Source organism: Gigantopelta aegis, chromosome 9 (genome assembly GCF_016097555.1).
Source record: "Gigantopelta aegis isolate Gae_Host chromosome 9, Gae_host_genome, whole genome shotgun sequence".
Lineage (NCBI taxonomy): Eukaryota > Metazoa > Mollusca > Gastropoda > Neomphalida > Peltospiridae > Gigantopelta > Gigantopelta aegis.
Genome location: NC_054707.1, coordinates 32,412,216 through 32,429,062, shown reverse-complemented (window position 1 = coordinate 32,429,062; position 16,847 = coordinate 32,412,216). Strand labels below are relative to the sequence as shown.

At 36.4% G+C, this 16,847-nt stretch overlaps 1 protein-coding gene across 1 annotated transcript in view; it reads left to right on the top strand.

Moving 5' to 3' along the window:
• LOC121380906 overlaps nucleotides 1-14,495 on the top strand; it is a 61,137-nt gene extending 46,642 nt beyond the window's left edge. Inside the window, exons 3-4 of the mRNA XM_041509933.1 lie at nucleotides 4,168-4,956; nucleotides 13,667-14,495. Coding sequence (XP_041365867.1) covers nucleotides 4,176-4,956; nucleotides 13,667-13,743 — 858 coding nt within the window. The 5' untranslated portion in view covers nucleotides 4,168-4,175 and the 3' untranslated portion in view covers nucleotides 13,744-14,495. The remainder of the gene's footprint in view (nucleotides 1-4,167; nucleotides 4,957-13,666) is intronic.
• Nucleotides 14,496-16,847: the final 2,352 nt, after the last annotated feature.

Genomic DNA, 16,847 nt, shown 5'->3' with positions numbered 1-16,847 from the left:
TGTATCCACTTCAGATATCATTCAGACTTCAATGTTTTAATTAATGAAATGTTTCACATTGTTTAAGGTGGCAACGATAATAATAAACTAGCTTAAAGAACACTGAACTTTATAACATTCCAATCAGTTTCCGAAGTTTGTATTTTTTACATTCTACTAGATTTGTAAATCATTTAGCGTTTTGTTCTACAATGTTATTCAAAAGTGAAGTTACAGAAGTTAACATTCATAGCATCACGAAGTACAACTGCTCTGTAATAGCATTCTCATACTTGCAAGTATACTCGTTTTTTTACATTATTTTTGATAACTAGCTACAACATATTCAGTCTGACATATAATCTTTGCATAATTAACTCAGGAATATCAAAATTGTAATGTGTTGTCACTCGACATAATGGCTGTTTACTACTTTACTCGTGGATTCGTAGAGATAAATATAAAGTACATAGAAAACAACCATTAACATAGAAACCAATTCTTTGTCGAAATAGAGATGCACTTCAAATCCAAACTGTCTGTCTTCCCTATCTGATTTTGCAATAATATAAATTTATTAAGTAGTAGTAAATGAAATTATTGGAATGTAATTTTTGCGGGCATGAAATTTAAAGAATACTTTAAGATTAAAACTCAAACCAAACTATTGTATGCTAAAATTGTAAGGTATTAGATATCAAAATATATATCTTGCCGCTAACAAATCGTTGAAAATAACACATATATTACTAGAATTAAATACACAGTTTATAATATTAAAAAAGACCATATAAAGGAAAATAAATCGGTATTTATGCTGTATACTATATTTGTTATAATATTAATATACTGGATATCCAAGTTTATTTAGTTTGCATTACCGAAGGCAAGAACTATAGCAAATTAGTCTGTCTAGGGCTCTTTGACAGATAACATAAGACAGCTGCATTCGATATATGCTGCAGACTCGATCACGACATTCGTGTGATTAAATACTTGGTCCGAATTCGACAATAATACTTCGAGACAAGGGCCAAATTATCTAAATTGCAAAACTCTGTTGTCGTATCTGATAACATAGTGAGTGAAAGGTCAAGTCAGGCGACAATCTCAAACTGAGAGGACGAGTAATTTGGTGAAAATTAATTTGTATCAGAATTTTCCCGATATTTCTTCGCTGAGCACAACTTAATTGCATTCGTTATCAACATTAAAGATCCTCATATCAGTTTCAAGACCATAAACTGATATAAACCTAAATATTGGCATTTCCTTATAAAAATGAAAGCTTCATTCATTCATGCATTCATTTCAACTTATTTTTAAGGTTCTAGCACGCTGTCCTGGGTATACACCTCAGATATATGGGCTGTCTGTCCAGGACAGTGGGTTAGTTGTTAGTGGTTAGTGATTAGTGAGAAATAAGAGGGTGTAGTGGTCTTATACCTTACCCACTGAATCGTTAAAACTCGCCCTGGGTGGGAACCGGTACCGGGCTGCGAACCCAGTCAGTACCTACCAGTCTTAGGTCCGATGGCTTAATTACGACATCACCGAGGCCGGTTATGAAAACTTAAAGGCAACCACAAAAAAAAAAAAACCATCCTCAAAACCCAAAGATCTTTTCCACTTGTTTTACAATCATCTACGTACAACTATAATTGCATGAACCTATTTTGGGTGTATATCGAATTTAATAAAATGGACCAAGCACAACCTTTAAAAAACAAAGAAGAAAAAAGACAATAGCAATGTATTTGTAGGTTATAAAGTAAATAATTTGATAAGTTAACTAAGATGATATTCAGGAAATACCGTCCAATTTTTAACAATAAACAATACGATCTAAATATTTGCATTATAACAAACCACACTCCTGCGCGTGCTGTAACCTCACCGTGGTGCAGGGGTGTAACATTGTCTTTGAGAATGGCCAATACAGCACAAAATTGAAATTTGTGGTAAAAGTCGGTATCTATCTGTGATATTTGTATTTTTGCACAGTTCTTTACACTGTTTTTATTTAAATCTTGAATTCTTATATTGATGTTGATCATCACTTTATTTGTTTGCATTAACCATAGTTTGACACCCAATAGCCGATGTATTTTTCGTGCTGGGGTGTCGTTAAACATTCATTCATTCATTCATTCATTATAACAAACCACAAACTCACGCGCGCGCGCGCGCGCACACACACACACACACACACACACTCACACGGTCGTGGGTGGGATAGTTTGAAATATTTACTGATAATAAGTCAAGAAATATTTGAAATAAACGTTTAATAACAAACACACATTGTTATGAGAATTATTTTTTACCTTTCCGTTTTTCATTTGTAAAGTAAACTTTTATATTACTTTATTCTTCAGAGTAAAACACGTTCTGGCGAAAAACAAACATTGGTATAAAACGAAAAGAGAGAAAGAGAGTAAAAAAACGAATATGATTTGTTTGAATGGCACCGTTAACTGAAATTCAACATCCATTGAATTAAGGCACCTCGAGAGCTACCAAAGTACATAGCTCCAGGGGAAGACAACTCTTCATCACAATTTGCTAAAAAGGGTTATTTGTCTGAAATTCTATAATTTTGTTAAAATGCATAAAATATTTGTTCATGACAAAGAAAGCGTTCCGGACACACAGCCTCCGGTGTCTACTGCGCACTCAAAGACTTACGCAGTGCTAAATAATAAGGAAAAAAAAAAAAAAAAAAAAAAAAAAAAAAAAACCCTTGTAATCTTCAAAACTGTTCACGGTTTTTCTTTTTCTTCTCTTGAGTTTGGTTTTGAAATAAAACTCATCGTGAATTATCCTCTTATTTCAACTTGTCATTTTCTTTACACCGTCTATGAAATCAAAACACGTCGACTTTAATTAATCGTTTCAGGTTGAGATTCACAAGAGATTTTAATTGGAGATGATTTTATTTAAAATTATAAAATTCATTGCCTGAATGATGGAACTACCGAATTAATGATTTACTGACTGAAGGACTGATTGACTGACTGACCGAATAAATGAATGAATAAAAGTGATGATGTACATTTGGTGCTTGAACACATATTTATAAGTAGTTAGTTTGTATTTGTAAACATACTGCGCATATACATAGCAATGGAGAAAATGAATTTTAATCACGGGTATTATCATTGAGAAAACTATTAACTCTAACCCTAACCCGTGGTCTAGCTCTCTGAGATTACCTTTTGGTATTCAAGTACCACGATATATTTGGTCTATACTGACGATAATTCGGCAAAACAACATTTCCTGTCCTTTTAAAAAGGGCAACACTTATACAATGAAATTATATTAAAAGCCACCCTCATTTCCTTTCTTGTACACAGCAAAAAGGTCATAGAAAAAGAAATGTAAAAGTACTAAGCAAATAGCAATGTGCTTTTGGTGTAGTTTCATTATTAGTGTTCCATGTAATCGTAATCTCGGGGTGATATGTTTAAATAGTACATAACTGAATTTATCTAGTCCGGTAGCCGTACCTTTATTGTTTGTGAAGACTTTAATAAATTCAGTTAGCGTGAAGGGAGTATTGAATTTCAGAGAAGTGTTGTTAATTTTAGCATCAGATGGAATTTTATTACAACTTTCAAAACCATTGTTCGACTGTTTGAAAGGTTTGTTGAAATGTACGGTACTACTGTTCTTAGCAAATGTTTCGCAAAATAAATTGGTGTTTTGTTGGTTGGTAGTTTCAGTATTATCTATGCCAAGTATATACAAAACGAAACATTTTAATAAATACAAAATGATATCAATGTCAACGTCCTAACAAGAGCAAATTGTTACGAAGCTAAAGTTCGTTTTGTTTAATGACACCACTAGAGCACATTGATTTATTAATCATCGGCTATTGGATGCCAAACATTTGGTAATTTTGACATATAGCCTTAGAGAGGAAACCCGCTAACATTTTCCATTAGTAGCAAGGGATCTTTTATATGTACCATCCCCCAGACAGAAAAGTACATACCACGGCCTTTGATATACCAGTCGTGGTGTACTGGCTGGAACGAGAAATACTGTTACGAAGCGTGCGTCACTTGAGAACGTGTGGTCGGGTATCTGCAAGTACACGCGAAGAACAAATAGAAACACTTACTACTTAGTAATTCAAATTAATATTTACTTATGAATTTCATTTCCTGTTTCTTTCAGATCTTTCTATGGATCTTACGAACATCATTTGCCTTGTGTTGTCAACATTTACCATCCACTTCTCAATAGCAGACGACAGTACGTCGTTACAAAGCGCAGCCAAACCTTCTGCGGACGTTCACAGCCCTTTGGCCTCTGATGGGGGTGCTCTTGATAAAAGGAAATGGTCCAATTTCAATACATGGGGCAAGCGAGGATGGATGAAATTTGGCACATGGGGTAAACGCTGGCACAAGCCTCTGTCACCCTGGGGAAAGAAGTGGTCTTCGTTTGCGACCTGGGGTAAGCGCAGTGGTGACGACAGTGACAGCCAGAACTTACAGAACGAGCAGAAGCGAACGTGGAATCAGTTTATCACGTGGGGCAAGCGCAACTGGAAAGCGTTGGCTACATGGGGCAAGCGATCGGCCGACGAACACACGAACTGGAATACCATGCCCACCGACGAAAAGCGCAAATGGAATGCGTTGGCTACATGGGGCAAACGATCGGCCGACGAACACACGAACTGGAATACTATGTCCACCGACGAAAAGCGCAAATGGAATGCGTTGGCTACATGGGGCAAACGATCGGCCGACGAACACACGAACTGGAATACCATGTCCACCGACGAAAAGCGCAAATGGAATGCGTTGGCTACATGGGGCAAACGATCGGCCGACGAAAAAACGGACTGGAATACCATGTCCACCGACGAAAAGCGCAAATGGAACAAATTCGCGAGCTGGGGAAAACGGAGTGATGTTGATATTGAGGACACGTTGATCAAGTTATTTGATGAAAACCGTAAGTGCTTCTTGACTGGGTACTATTGTGATAATCAGGTCATAGGTTTTAACGTGCACATTCAGAGCAAGCCGTTGTAGCGCACGCCTGTCATGGGCGCTGGGGTCGACTTGCGCCAGCTCCTTCGTCTAGAACAGGAAAGCAGGGCCGTAGCTAGGGGGGGGGGGCAAGGGGGGAGCATTATAGAAACTTAAAGAAAATTCTCTTCTTAACTGTTTAAGGAGTTTTAGACTATTAACTACTCAGTTGCCCCCCCCCCCCCCCCAACAAAAAATCCCAGCTACGGCCCTGGAAAGGGGTTGAGGGTGGTTAATCGGAGAGGGAACTGCCCGCGCTTGACAAGTGCAAAAGAGCACAAGCAGCCCGTCCAGGGTCGGTAGCGGGTGGGGTGTTTGGTGGTGCTATTGCAATTTGAAAATGTCTAGTAGGGTTAAATCCAAACGAAAAATATTGCCTAATTTCATGATTTAATTTGACGCATAATTTTGAATTGTTCATCTAAATTTAATTGGAGCTATTTGGTTGGTTTTACTTAGTTGGCCGAATTTAGCTCTTGATTGTAATAATAATGAGAAAGATCAGATGTACAAAGGAAGGGTCCCGTTTTGGGTAATTATTACAGTGGGACTAATATAAGACGCATGTCTATAAAGAACGTCCATATATATATATATATATATATATATATATATATATATATATATATATATATATATATATATATATATATATGTATGTATGTATGTATGTATGTATATATATATTACATAGAACCTCAACTGCTTATAGAGGAAAACATTATAAGCTTGTTCTAAATGTGCTCGTAAAACCATATGACCTGACCTGAACTGAACAGGGTCCCGTTCCACGAAGCGATCTTCGCACTACTATCACCTTATTTTTTTTTTCTACGACCACTAGCCCGTTCCACGACGCAGCGTAGCTTACTATCGTCGTAAATTACTGTGAAAATTTACAATTGGTACGATGCAGTTGTAAGCCACTAAAGTAGATGTCATTTACCAAATAAACCGACAAAGTTACTTCATGGATGTCAAATACCAATGAATACGTCCAAGATGTTCCAAAAAGTCGGTAACCAATTTATTATTTAACTAATTCGCACTTCTTTCGCAAAGAAGATTTTAATCATTAAAGGGGCACTTACGACTACCGTAAGGTTGCTTTGTGGAACGGCGGTAACGTTTACGGTGCCAGTTGTCGGTATAATTAACCTTAGCTACAATTCTTTCGGGGAACGGGGCCCTGATGATGTAATTTGTTTCGTGCTTATACCAAGTCCCAAGTATATTCCCATGAGCACGGCACTTGGAGTCTTAGATTATCTGCTTAGGCAAATGTCATTAGAGTGTGGTAGAAAATCTGCTGATGGTAGATGGTATACTGTTTTTGCGATTATGCATTTTCTCACGAGCAGAGTACCACATACCACACAGTTATTTAAAAATCATACTTGCTCCAGCAATACAGTTAGATGATGGACTTCATCATATCGCAAAGAGTTTGAAAAGTAATCAGTACAAAACAAGCGATAGGGCCCGACTTAATCTGGGTTTTGGAGAGACCGGAGTGTTACCTGCTTCGGCAGTGTAGTGGTTAAGCTATGGGACTTAAAGTTGGTAGGTACCAGGTTCGCATCCCGGTACCGGCTCCCACACAGAATGAGTTTAAAGACTCAGTGGATTGGTGTACGGCTACTAAAACGACTTCTTTCTCACTAACCATTAACCCACTGACCTGGACAGACAGCCCACACGTCTGATGTGTACCCAGGACAGCGTGATTAATTCTTAATTGTACATAAGCACGAAAATAAGTTCAAATAAAATGAAACGAGCAGTGTTGTTTCTGTAGGAACGGAACATGCAACATGTATGATCATTTAGGCCTGTATAGCCGACATGTATAGTTGGTACTTTTCGTGAGGGTAAGTTTAGCATTTACCATAGTTTGACACCCAATAGCGGATGTATTTGTTTTGTGCTAGGGTGTCGTTAAACATTTATACTATCTATTCTATTCGAATCTTTCATTTCATGAATGAATGAATGAACGAATGAATTAATGCAAGCATGTTTAACGACGTCAGGATATATATATATAAAAAAAAATGAAGTTTGGTTATCTGGGAACATGATTTTGTTTTTAACTGGAGATCCAAATGTTGACGTCACTAAAAACTAATAGTTGGTTAAACATATACTATGAACTACTCCTTACTACCTTTACAGTCTCACCAAGTTTTGTTATATTCTGCCTAAAGAAACACTTCTGCCACAAATGGATACATGACACAGCCTTTTCAGGAATCACAGCTGGTAACAACTCTTCTTCTTAATAGTTTTCACTAGATACACGTACTAAACTATTGGTACAGATTTTCTATTTTGTTGTTCGCATTTAAAACCAGCAACAGCACACTGGTAATTGGTCTTAAGACAGTTACAGGAAGATTTCCCACAGAAACCTCTGACAAGTCTATTAAATGACAGCATTAAGTAAATTTCCTGATGGAACATGTTCATAATTACAACAGTTTGATTGGATTAAACACCATGGGACAGACTGATCAATAAGCACTGGGTTTAAATGGCATAGGCTCTCAGAGCCGCTGTCCTGTATTAGCGTGAAAGGTAACCAGATATACAATGCAACGTTTCATCACTAACCCACGCAACTGTAGTCCGTCCCATCATGTGGGGTTCTTTTTGTAAATAATTTCGGTTTGACGTAAGAAGAAAAGTAAAAGTGTTTTGGAAATTAATTTTTTTTTTTAAATCCCAGCAATTTTTGTGTGCAATTTTACAAATATTTGGTTTAGAAATATATAAAACTGTAATACATACCATAGTAAGAAAACGACGCTTACGGCGATATGGCCGCCATTTTGGTTTATGGACTGGTGTAGTCTTGATACGAGATAACTCTATTTAATTAATTTCACTACAGAGGGAGAAACAAGAAAATAATCAGAGTTATCTCAATAAAGCAAGACTATACCATTCCATAAACCAAAATGGTAAGTGTAGTGTTTTTACTATGGTAATTGGTATGTATTACAGTTTTATTAATTTCTAAACCGAATATGGTTTTAATTGCGCACACCAATTTTTAATACATTTTTATTTTATTTCCAAAACACTTTTACTTTTATTCGTTCGTCAAACCAAACCGAAATTATTTACCAAAAACTTTTTTATGACAAGATTGGATGAACTATGACATTATTTTCTTTCGTTCTCTGGACCAGTAAGATATATACATGCATATGCATATGTAAATACTACAACAGTGTTTCTGGTAGTTTTCATTCATCTGGTGGAGGTTTTGTCGTCTCAACCAATACATCTATAGTCCGTCCAATCCTCCTAAAAATGTAGGGTTTTTTTTTGTTTTTTTTTAAATAATTTCAGTTTTGTTTGACGTAAGAAGAAAAGGAAACGTTTTTTTGAGAAATAACAAAACAATACCATTTTTTTGTATCCAATTTAGAAGACAGTCGGCTCAAAATAAATAACTTGTAGTAAATTCCATAGCATGTGAAAAAATGCGCTCCCTGTGGGACGGACTATAGAGTGGTATGTCAAACTTCGTAGTGTATGCTCTTCTGTCTGGCTAAGTGCTTATAAAAGATCCCTTGCTGCTACTGGAAAACTATTAAATACCCCCATACACACCTAGAAACGCTGGACGCGTACGAACGCCTTTTGGCGTTTTTCATCAATAAAACTAAATTAAAGGGCTTTGTTCCATATCTTACTAAAGAGGATTTTATTTCAAACAGACAGAAGTACAAAATAAATACTCCCCACACTTTGCGGAAGTTTGTATACGTATGAATATAGGTATGGAAAAATTTTCAAGCACGCCTGTCGTAGGCACAACGTCTGACTTCGCAAGGGAGTTGTGTCCAAGACAGGTGTTCGCATATCCCAAACGGCTCTGCGTTTTTCGTTTGTCCATTTGTGCTACGTCTTTGTGTCACTGGGCTATAGACAATGGACGATTAGTAATTAAGTGACGGTTGTGACTAGTGACCAGGGATTAGGCGTGGACAGTTATTCTGGAAGAAAAAACGTTTGTTGACATCGATATTATGCTCCACATTATGGGATAAAACCTGTCAGCTCAACGTTTAGCTATGTCTGTGACGTACAGAATTTGTTTGTTCTACAAGTCGATTTTTGTCAAACCTGTGTTAAGCAGCCATCTAAGAGACGTTGTGTAAAAATGACATCGTAAGACAACTGGCCGCCGAGGAACCAATCAGTTTGCTTTATATTAGACGCTATGAAAGGCGGCCTTTAAAGGGACATTCCTGAGTTTTCTGCAATTTTTAAGAAGTTATCGACTAACAGAGACTTTTTAACGATTGTAATTACATATCAAATATATTTTTCTGCATAACATATTAGTGGCTGTATATTAAACGTGTTTCTGATCGTTCTAATATTTATACTAGGTTAAATTTCATTTTACTTCCTAAAATATATTTTTTGGTACGTACGAAATTATTTGAAGACAAAATCCAGTTTGGGCTTCTTACAAATTTTAAGACGACCAAAAACATATTGAATATACAGACACTGATATTCTAAACAAGAATATATATTTAATATATAAGTTTAATCGTAGAAATATTTTATTAGTCGGAAACATCTTTCAATGCAGCAAACTCAGGAATGTTCCTTTACACTGATGACTGCTGAATTGTGATTGGCGTTTATGCTTCAGGTTTCACTGTTATTTAGTTTTTGTCCTTCAAAAACAAAAGAAGCCTGTTTTGTTTAACGACACCACTAGAGTACATTGATTTATTAACCATCGGCTAGTGGATGTCAAACATTTGGTAATTCTGACACGCACCAAAATATTTATTTTTTTTCTTGTGAAAAGTAAAGGTTATACCTTAAATTAAAAATTACACTAATATTACTTCAAAATAGTTTCATTTACTATTATATTTCAAGTTTATACAATTACAAAATCAATCAGAGATGACTGATAGGTTAACATGTGATATCACAATTTGAAGTGAATTGGATCTCCATACTGGTAAAGAACTGGATGGTTGTTTAATGGATGCGTTATGCATATTTTAAATGTATTTTATAATTTCCGTCAATGATTGTCGAGGAAACTACTGTTTGTGCCGAGTGGCAGCACATTACAATTTTGATATTCGCCCTTAGTGGGACATGAAATTGTAATGCGGCTTCTGAATTCTCATCTAAGAGTTTATATGCACGTAACCCGCGCAAGGAAGTTGACAAATATAGTTCTGTAACTGCCTTCTGTATCTAATTGCAAAATTCTCTGGAGAATCATTAATGTTCATTAATAAACGCTCGTATATATAGGAACTACAATGATTACAAGTACATGTTTAAAAAACAGAATTGTCTTTAAAATGGCAACTAAACTTTTGAAATACACAAACAGTTAAAATATCAGTTGATTACGAAAGTATGATTTGAATAAAAATGTACTTCTGCTTTTAGTTTACATTTATAAATGTTATAGAAAGGCGAAGTGTGGTAGAAGCTTTAAAGATGACACATTATTGTTTCAAGGAAGGAAAAAAATGTTTTATTTAATGACGCTCTAAACACATTTTAATTACGGTTATATGGCGCCTAACATATGGTTTAAAAACGCACAGATAATGGGCTTCTCTTTCCGATTAGCAGCAAGGGATATTTTATATGAAAGCATGCCACTGACCGATCGCGCATCAAGCGAGCGCATTACTACTGGACTACGTCCCGTCCCTATTGTTTCAATGACAGTTGACAATGACAGTTAAAGTAACATACCCTAGTTTATAAACACTAAGACATACGTTTTACGATTAGAGCCGTTTTTGACAACTGAAATCATACTTTACTTAGATTTTATTGTTTAAATTATCCATTTACGTACATTGGAAGTGTTTTTGTTCATCCTGGTGTTTTTAATATCACAAAATGCATTTCTCATATTATTTTTAAAACGCACGTGCGTCTGAAAAGTAACAGTTGTGGAGTCAAGTTTTAGTCTATTTTTAGAGGGTATTTCACCATTTCAAACTCAGTTGTAACTTTATCCAAATGTGTTACAGGTTTGTAAATTAACTTAAACTTAGTGTGCATTTTCATGGGCTGAACTAGGGCCTGTCCCTTGAACAATGACAGTGCATTTCGTTGTATTAATGAAACGCTGCATTTACATGAATGAATGAATGAATGAATGAATGAATGTTTAACGACACCCCAGCACGAAAAATACATCGGCTATTGGGTGTCACACTATGGTAATGCAAACAAATAAGGTGATGATCAACATAGATATAAAAATTCAAGATTTAAATAAAAACAGTGTAAGGAACTGTGCAAAAATACAAATATCACAGATAGATACTGACTTTTACTCAAAACTTCAATTTGTGCTGTATTGGCCATTATCAAAGAGAATGTTACACCCCTGCACCATGGTGAGGTTACAGCACGCGCAGGGGTTCTCAAAGAGAATGTTACACCCCTGCACCATGGTGAGGTTACAGCACGCGCAGGGGCTGCATTTACAATGCAGAATTGTAGTCTCCCAGGCGGGACATTATATTAGTTTTGGCACAGATTTGTTTTCAGGTTTTTAATTTTTATTTGTTTTCGTGGTTGTATCTACTTAAGTTTCGAGCACGTTTTCCAGTTCATACATATGCACTCTATTGTCGTCATTGAGACGCTAAAGCGTGCCCTGTATTGGAAACTAAAATCAGAACTCAACACCTTTTACCTCTTACCAGCAAAACGTTTAAGTTTGTTTTAAAATATTGCCAGTTCGGTTTGACATAAAAAGAAAAGGAAATGACAAAATGTTCTATTTTTATATGCAACTTGGTAAAGGTATAAATAAAAGAACAATACATATACACACATGCACGCACCCACACATACGTACGTACGTACGTACGTACGAGATTCAAATGAAGAATGCTGTTTGCTCAATGTTTTCACAAAATGCTTATAAATAGGCATTTTTGTCTATTGTTTCCAAATCACTTTTTTTTTTCTTTGTACCTTAAGCCAAACTGGAGAGAGAGGGAGGGAGGGGAGAGAGAGAGAGAGTGAGAGAGAATTAATTAATTAATATCAGGGTGGTTAATGAGATCCAGGACAGTGAGTTAGTTGTTAGTTGTTACCGAGAGAAGAGGGTTTAGTGGTCTTACACCTACCCAATCGAGTCGTTAAAACTCGCTCTGGGTGGGAGCCGGTACCGGGCTGCGAACCCAGTACCTACCAGCCTTATGTCTGATGGCTTAACCACGACATCACCAAGGCGCTGCCGAATAAAGTGAGCTGAGGTGTCGTTTAAAAAATCCTTACTTGTCGCTCTAACAAAACGTTTGTGATTCCTTCACTGCGCCTCATTGCTCTTAATTACATTATTTAAGTATGTCCGTATGAGTAAAGCGGATTCCCCTGCCAATGCATTGACCGTGGGGACCAGGCAGGTGTCGTGGATAAACAAAATCCCGCTATAGAGTTCAGCTCTAAATTAATCTGATGCTAAATCCTCTCTTAACTCCGGATCTCCCAAGACACGTTGAGCATACAGGGTTCTCAGAATGGGTCTTGACTAGTTAAATATTCTCATTTCTTCCCAGTAATGACATTTCCCTCCTCCTGTTGTTACAAGAGCAATCTAATTATAGTTATATGCTCGAGAAAAGGTTGCGAAAATAGAATGCGACAAATGATTTTAAGAATCAACCACACTACTGAACCAAGTGCCTGTAAGAACCAATAATCTGGTGTTATGAACAATCGAATATTTGAATTTTTGTACGTACGTACGTACGTACGTATGTAAGTATGTATGTATGTACTGATGTATGAATGTCTATTGTATGGTTGTTGAGGTTGACTGTTACATACATAGATATTAACGCATTGGCGCAGGGGATAAGTAAATCCTTTCTGACCCGACACCGAATCGTCCGCAACTTTGCAGACTTACCTTTTGAGCTATTGAGGCATCCATGAAAAAGGATGCTCTTTAACTCAACTATATGCATGTGGTTACGGTCGATCCCGCTTACATGCATGAAACAGTGGGCAGACCTGGCACTGGCTAGTATGTATTGATGTATGAATATCTATATATTGTATGTATATCGAGGTTGACTGTATGTATGTATGTATGTATGTATGTATGTATGACTGTTAAATACATAGATATGAACGCACTGGCGCAGTACGTACGTACGTACGTACGTACGTATGTATGTGTGTGTATGTATGTGTGTATGTATGTATGTATGTATATTTGTATGTATTTGTGTGTGTGTGTGTGTGTGTATCTATGTATGTATGTATGTACTATGTATATTGTATGTATGTCGAGGTTAACTGTTACATATATAGATATTAACGCACTGGCACAGCAGATAATTAAATCCTTTCTGGCCTCTCAAATTGCCCCATGCCGTTACTGAGAATCGAACCTGTATCACCGACTCACCTGCAATTTGCAGACTTGTCACGATATGTATGTATGTATTTATTTGTGTGTGTGTGTGTGTGTGTGTGTGTGTGTGTGTGTGTGTGTGTGTGTCCGTATTTGTGTGCGTGTGCGTTGCGTACACACACGTATTTATTATTCACGATGTTTGCATAAATATTCATGTATCTGTTGTTGTTTTTTTCAGATAATGGCGAGCTGAATATTGTGGAATTCGGCAACTTTCTCACCTGGCTTAGTTCCATAAACAAAGCTGCCCAATAGGCCAGCAAAGGGCGACTGTGTTGACCACAGTTAAATAACTAAATCGAAGACTTGTTGTCAAAGACCAACTTTGTCACTGCACAGGAACTGTTACTCTAACCTTGATCGTTCTTTGGACTACGCTACGAATTGACCACCAACTAAAAATATAGCAGGCAAGCTTTTACACAAAAGGAACTATCGTACATGTGCCGCCAAGGATCAAAACGTTCACCTCCGCAAATGCATGCGTTTTCCTTTTTCCTTCTTTTTGCTTTTATAAATTCCCGAAACTTACGTTTAACGGTTATTTTCAAATATCCGAAAACATTCATTTGTACCACAAGAGCAAAATAATATATTACCTATATAAGCCACAACAGAATATTTCTGTGATTCTTTACTGTCAATGTTTATTGACAACGTATTTTATTATTTTTGTTTAGGTTTTTGGGCGCAATAGTTTTATACACAATAAAAAAAAGCAAAAAAAAAAAAAAAAGAGAAGCAATTGTGTGAAACAAAGGTGGATTTTTTATAAAACTACGATACTTATTTATTTATAGAGTATTTTGTTATATATGAAAAAACATATATTGTTTTACAAATGGCAAGGTTACGTTTTGACTGGTTAATGGGAAAATACACATGTGAAATGAACATCATACAACGTATTAACGCACATGGTAAAACAAAATTGTTGCTCCTGCATATTAGATTCTGTAATATACAATGTTAATTGGCATAAGCAATAAACTGCATACTCTATCATATTCAGCCTTGTTGTTGTTGTTGTTGTTGTTGTTGTTGTTGTTATTATCATTATTATTATTGTTACTATTATATTAATATTAAGGGGTAGTCTCAAAGATTTCTAATGACCACAAACTAATTAACCTGAAACATTACTTCCAATAATTTGATTTAGTACTATTGTATAATTATGCATCATTGCAAAATCAAATAAGACTAATCGACCGGTTAACATATGATAACGTCATTGTTTGAATTTGAATTGCATTTCCGTATTATCTGTGATGTGGATGTTTTGTTAATGGGTATGCGATGGATATTTTTCATGTATTTTCTTTTTTGTCTAAGTATTCACACAAAAACCACTGTTTACGCCAAGTGGCAACACATCACAGTTTTGATATTCTTGAGTTAATTATGTAAAACGTATATGTGGGATCAGTTCATTTACAGTTATTTATCACAAATACATGTATAAGTGGCGAAATATGGCAGTAGGAATTTTGAGAATGCATCGTTAATAACACAGAGCTTGAGTTGAAATCAATCTGTCGTATGTGAGGGTTAGATATGGAAAATACTATACAAGTTGTCGTTAAATACCATTTTCTCGTTCCAACCAGTGAACCACAACTGGACAAGGAAGGAAGGAAATGGTTTATTTAACGACGCACTCAATACATTTTATTTACGGTTATATGGCGTCGGACATATGGAAAATAAGGACCACACAGATATTGAGGGAGGAAACCCGCTGTCGCCACTTCATGGACTACTCTTTTCGATTAGCAGCACAACTGGACAAAGGCTGTGGTATGTGCTTTCCTGTCTGTGGGAAAGTGCATATATATCCCTTGCTGCATTAGGAAAAATGTAGCGGGTTTCCTCTGATGATTACGAGTCAGAATTACCAAATGTTTGACATCCAATAGCCGACGATTAATTAATCAATGTGTTCCAGTGGTGTCGTTAAACATAGCATTTAAAAAAAAACACATTTGTCTTATAACCAATTGTTTCAAAGCGTATCTAACGATTGAAAGCAAGTTGGATACGATTTTAAACAACTGGCTGTACTATATATGTCGGCGGGCCCATTTGGCTATTTCTCGCCACAGCCAGTACACCACGACTGGTATATCAAAGGCCGTGGTATTTGCGATCCTGTCTGTAGGATGAATGAATGTTTAACGACACCCCAGCCCGAAAAATACATCGGCTATATTGGGTGTCAAATTATGGTAAATGTCTGTAGGATGGTGCATATAAAAGATCCCTTGTTACTAATGGAAAAATGCAGCAGGTTTCCTCTCTATGACTGTCAAAATGATAATATATTTGACATCCAAATGCCTATGATTGATAATCAATGTACTCTAGTGATGTCGTTGTTGTATCGGCTACGTGGCTTGTGGCGACTCGTCGATCATCCTTGTAGTTGATCAACATTTCCGTAGAGGTTAACGATCATTTACTAGGCTCTCTTCTACTTACGAACTCCGCTGTCCATATCTTGACAGTGGCAAAGAAAGGAGCGCCATCCCTTAAGGTTAACACCAATACCGTACGGGTGGCTGTTGGAGTTAGCCCTTTTAATTGGAGATACTTGATGACAGCGCAGAAGCCTGTTTGGTCCGTTTCCATCAGCAGAGCATACCTAGTAATTTTGATGCCTTCAGAAATGTGCTACCATTTGGTTCAAATGTAGCCTATACGCATAGAACGTATTGTACGTAATACCTCCACACTGTCATGGGTGTACTATACATTAATCTTTAGTCGTTCAAGCCACCCGTCGAATAAACATTAGTCACTTGTGAATTGCGTACATATGCCCATATCATAGCAAGGTTGACATTGTGAACTACATGTACTTGGTCCATGGCATTCAACTTTATATAGGTAGGTTTTGGGGAAAAAAGATGGGTTTACCCTTAAAACTTAGCAGTTGGTTTCAAAATGATTGTTTTTGGTAATGATAAATATTAAAAGCGGTAATGTTTTGATTTTGCAACCATTTTTGATATCTTTGATTCATACAATATGATAAACCTTCTCTGTATTTGAAATTGTATGCGAGAACTGAAATGCTTCCCATAAAGAAAACCCAGTTTTTGAAGTATACATTAATCTTTGAGGAAAATATATAGAAAGTAAGAAATAGCCACTTCCTTCTGTTGGCGGTCATTTCCATGGCCATCGTGGATTTAAGGATGATGGAATATCTCGGTTAGCAAGAGGTTATTATAAATGAATTCCTTTGCCCATAACATTCATTCATTAACATAAAATGTCTTCTGTATTACATGTATATAAGTCGCAATATCATGATACATGATCCTATAAAACTAAACCTGACATAAGGGCAATAG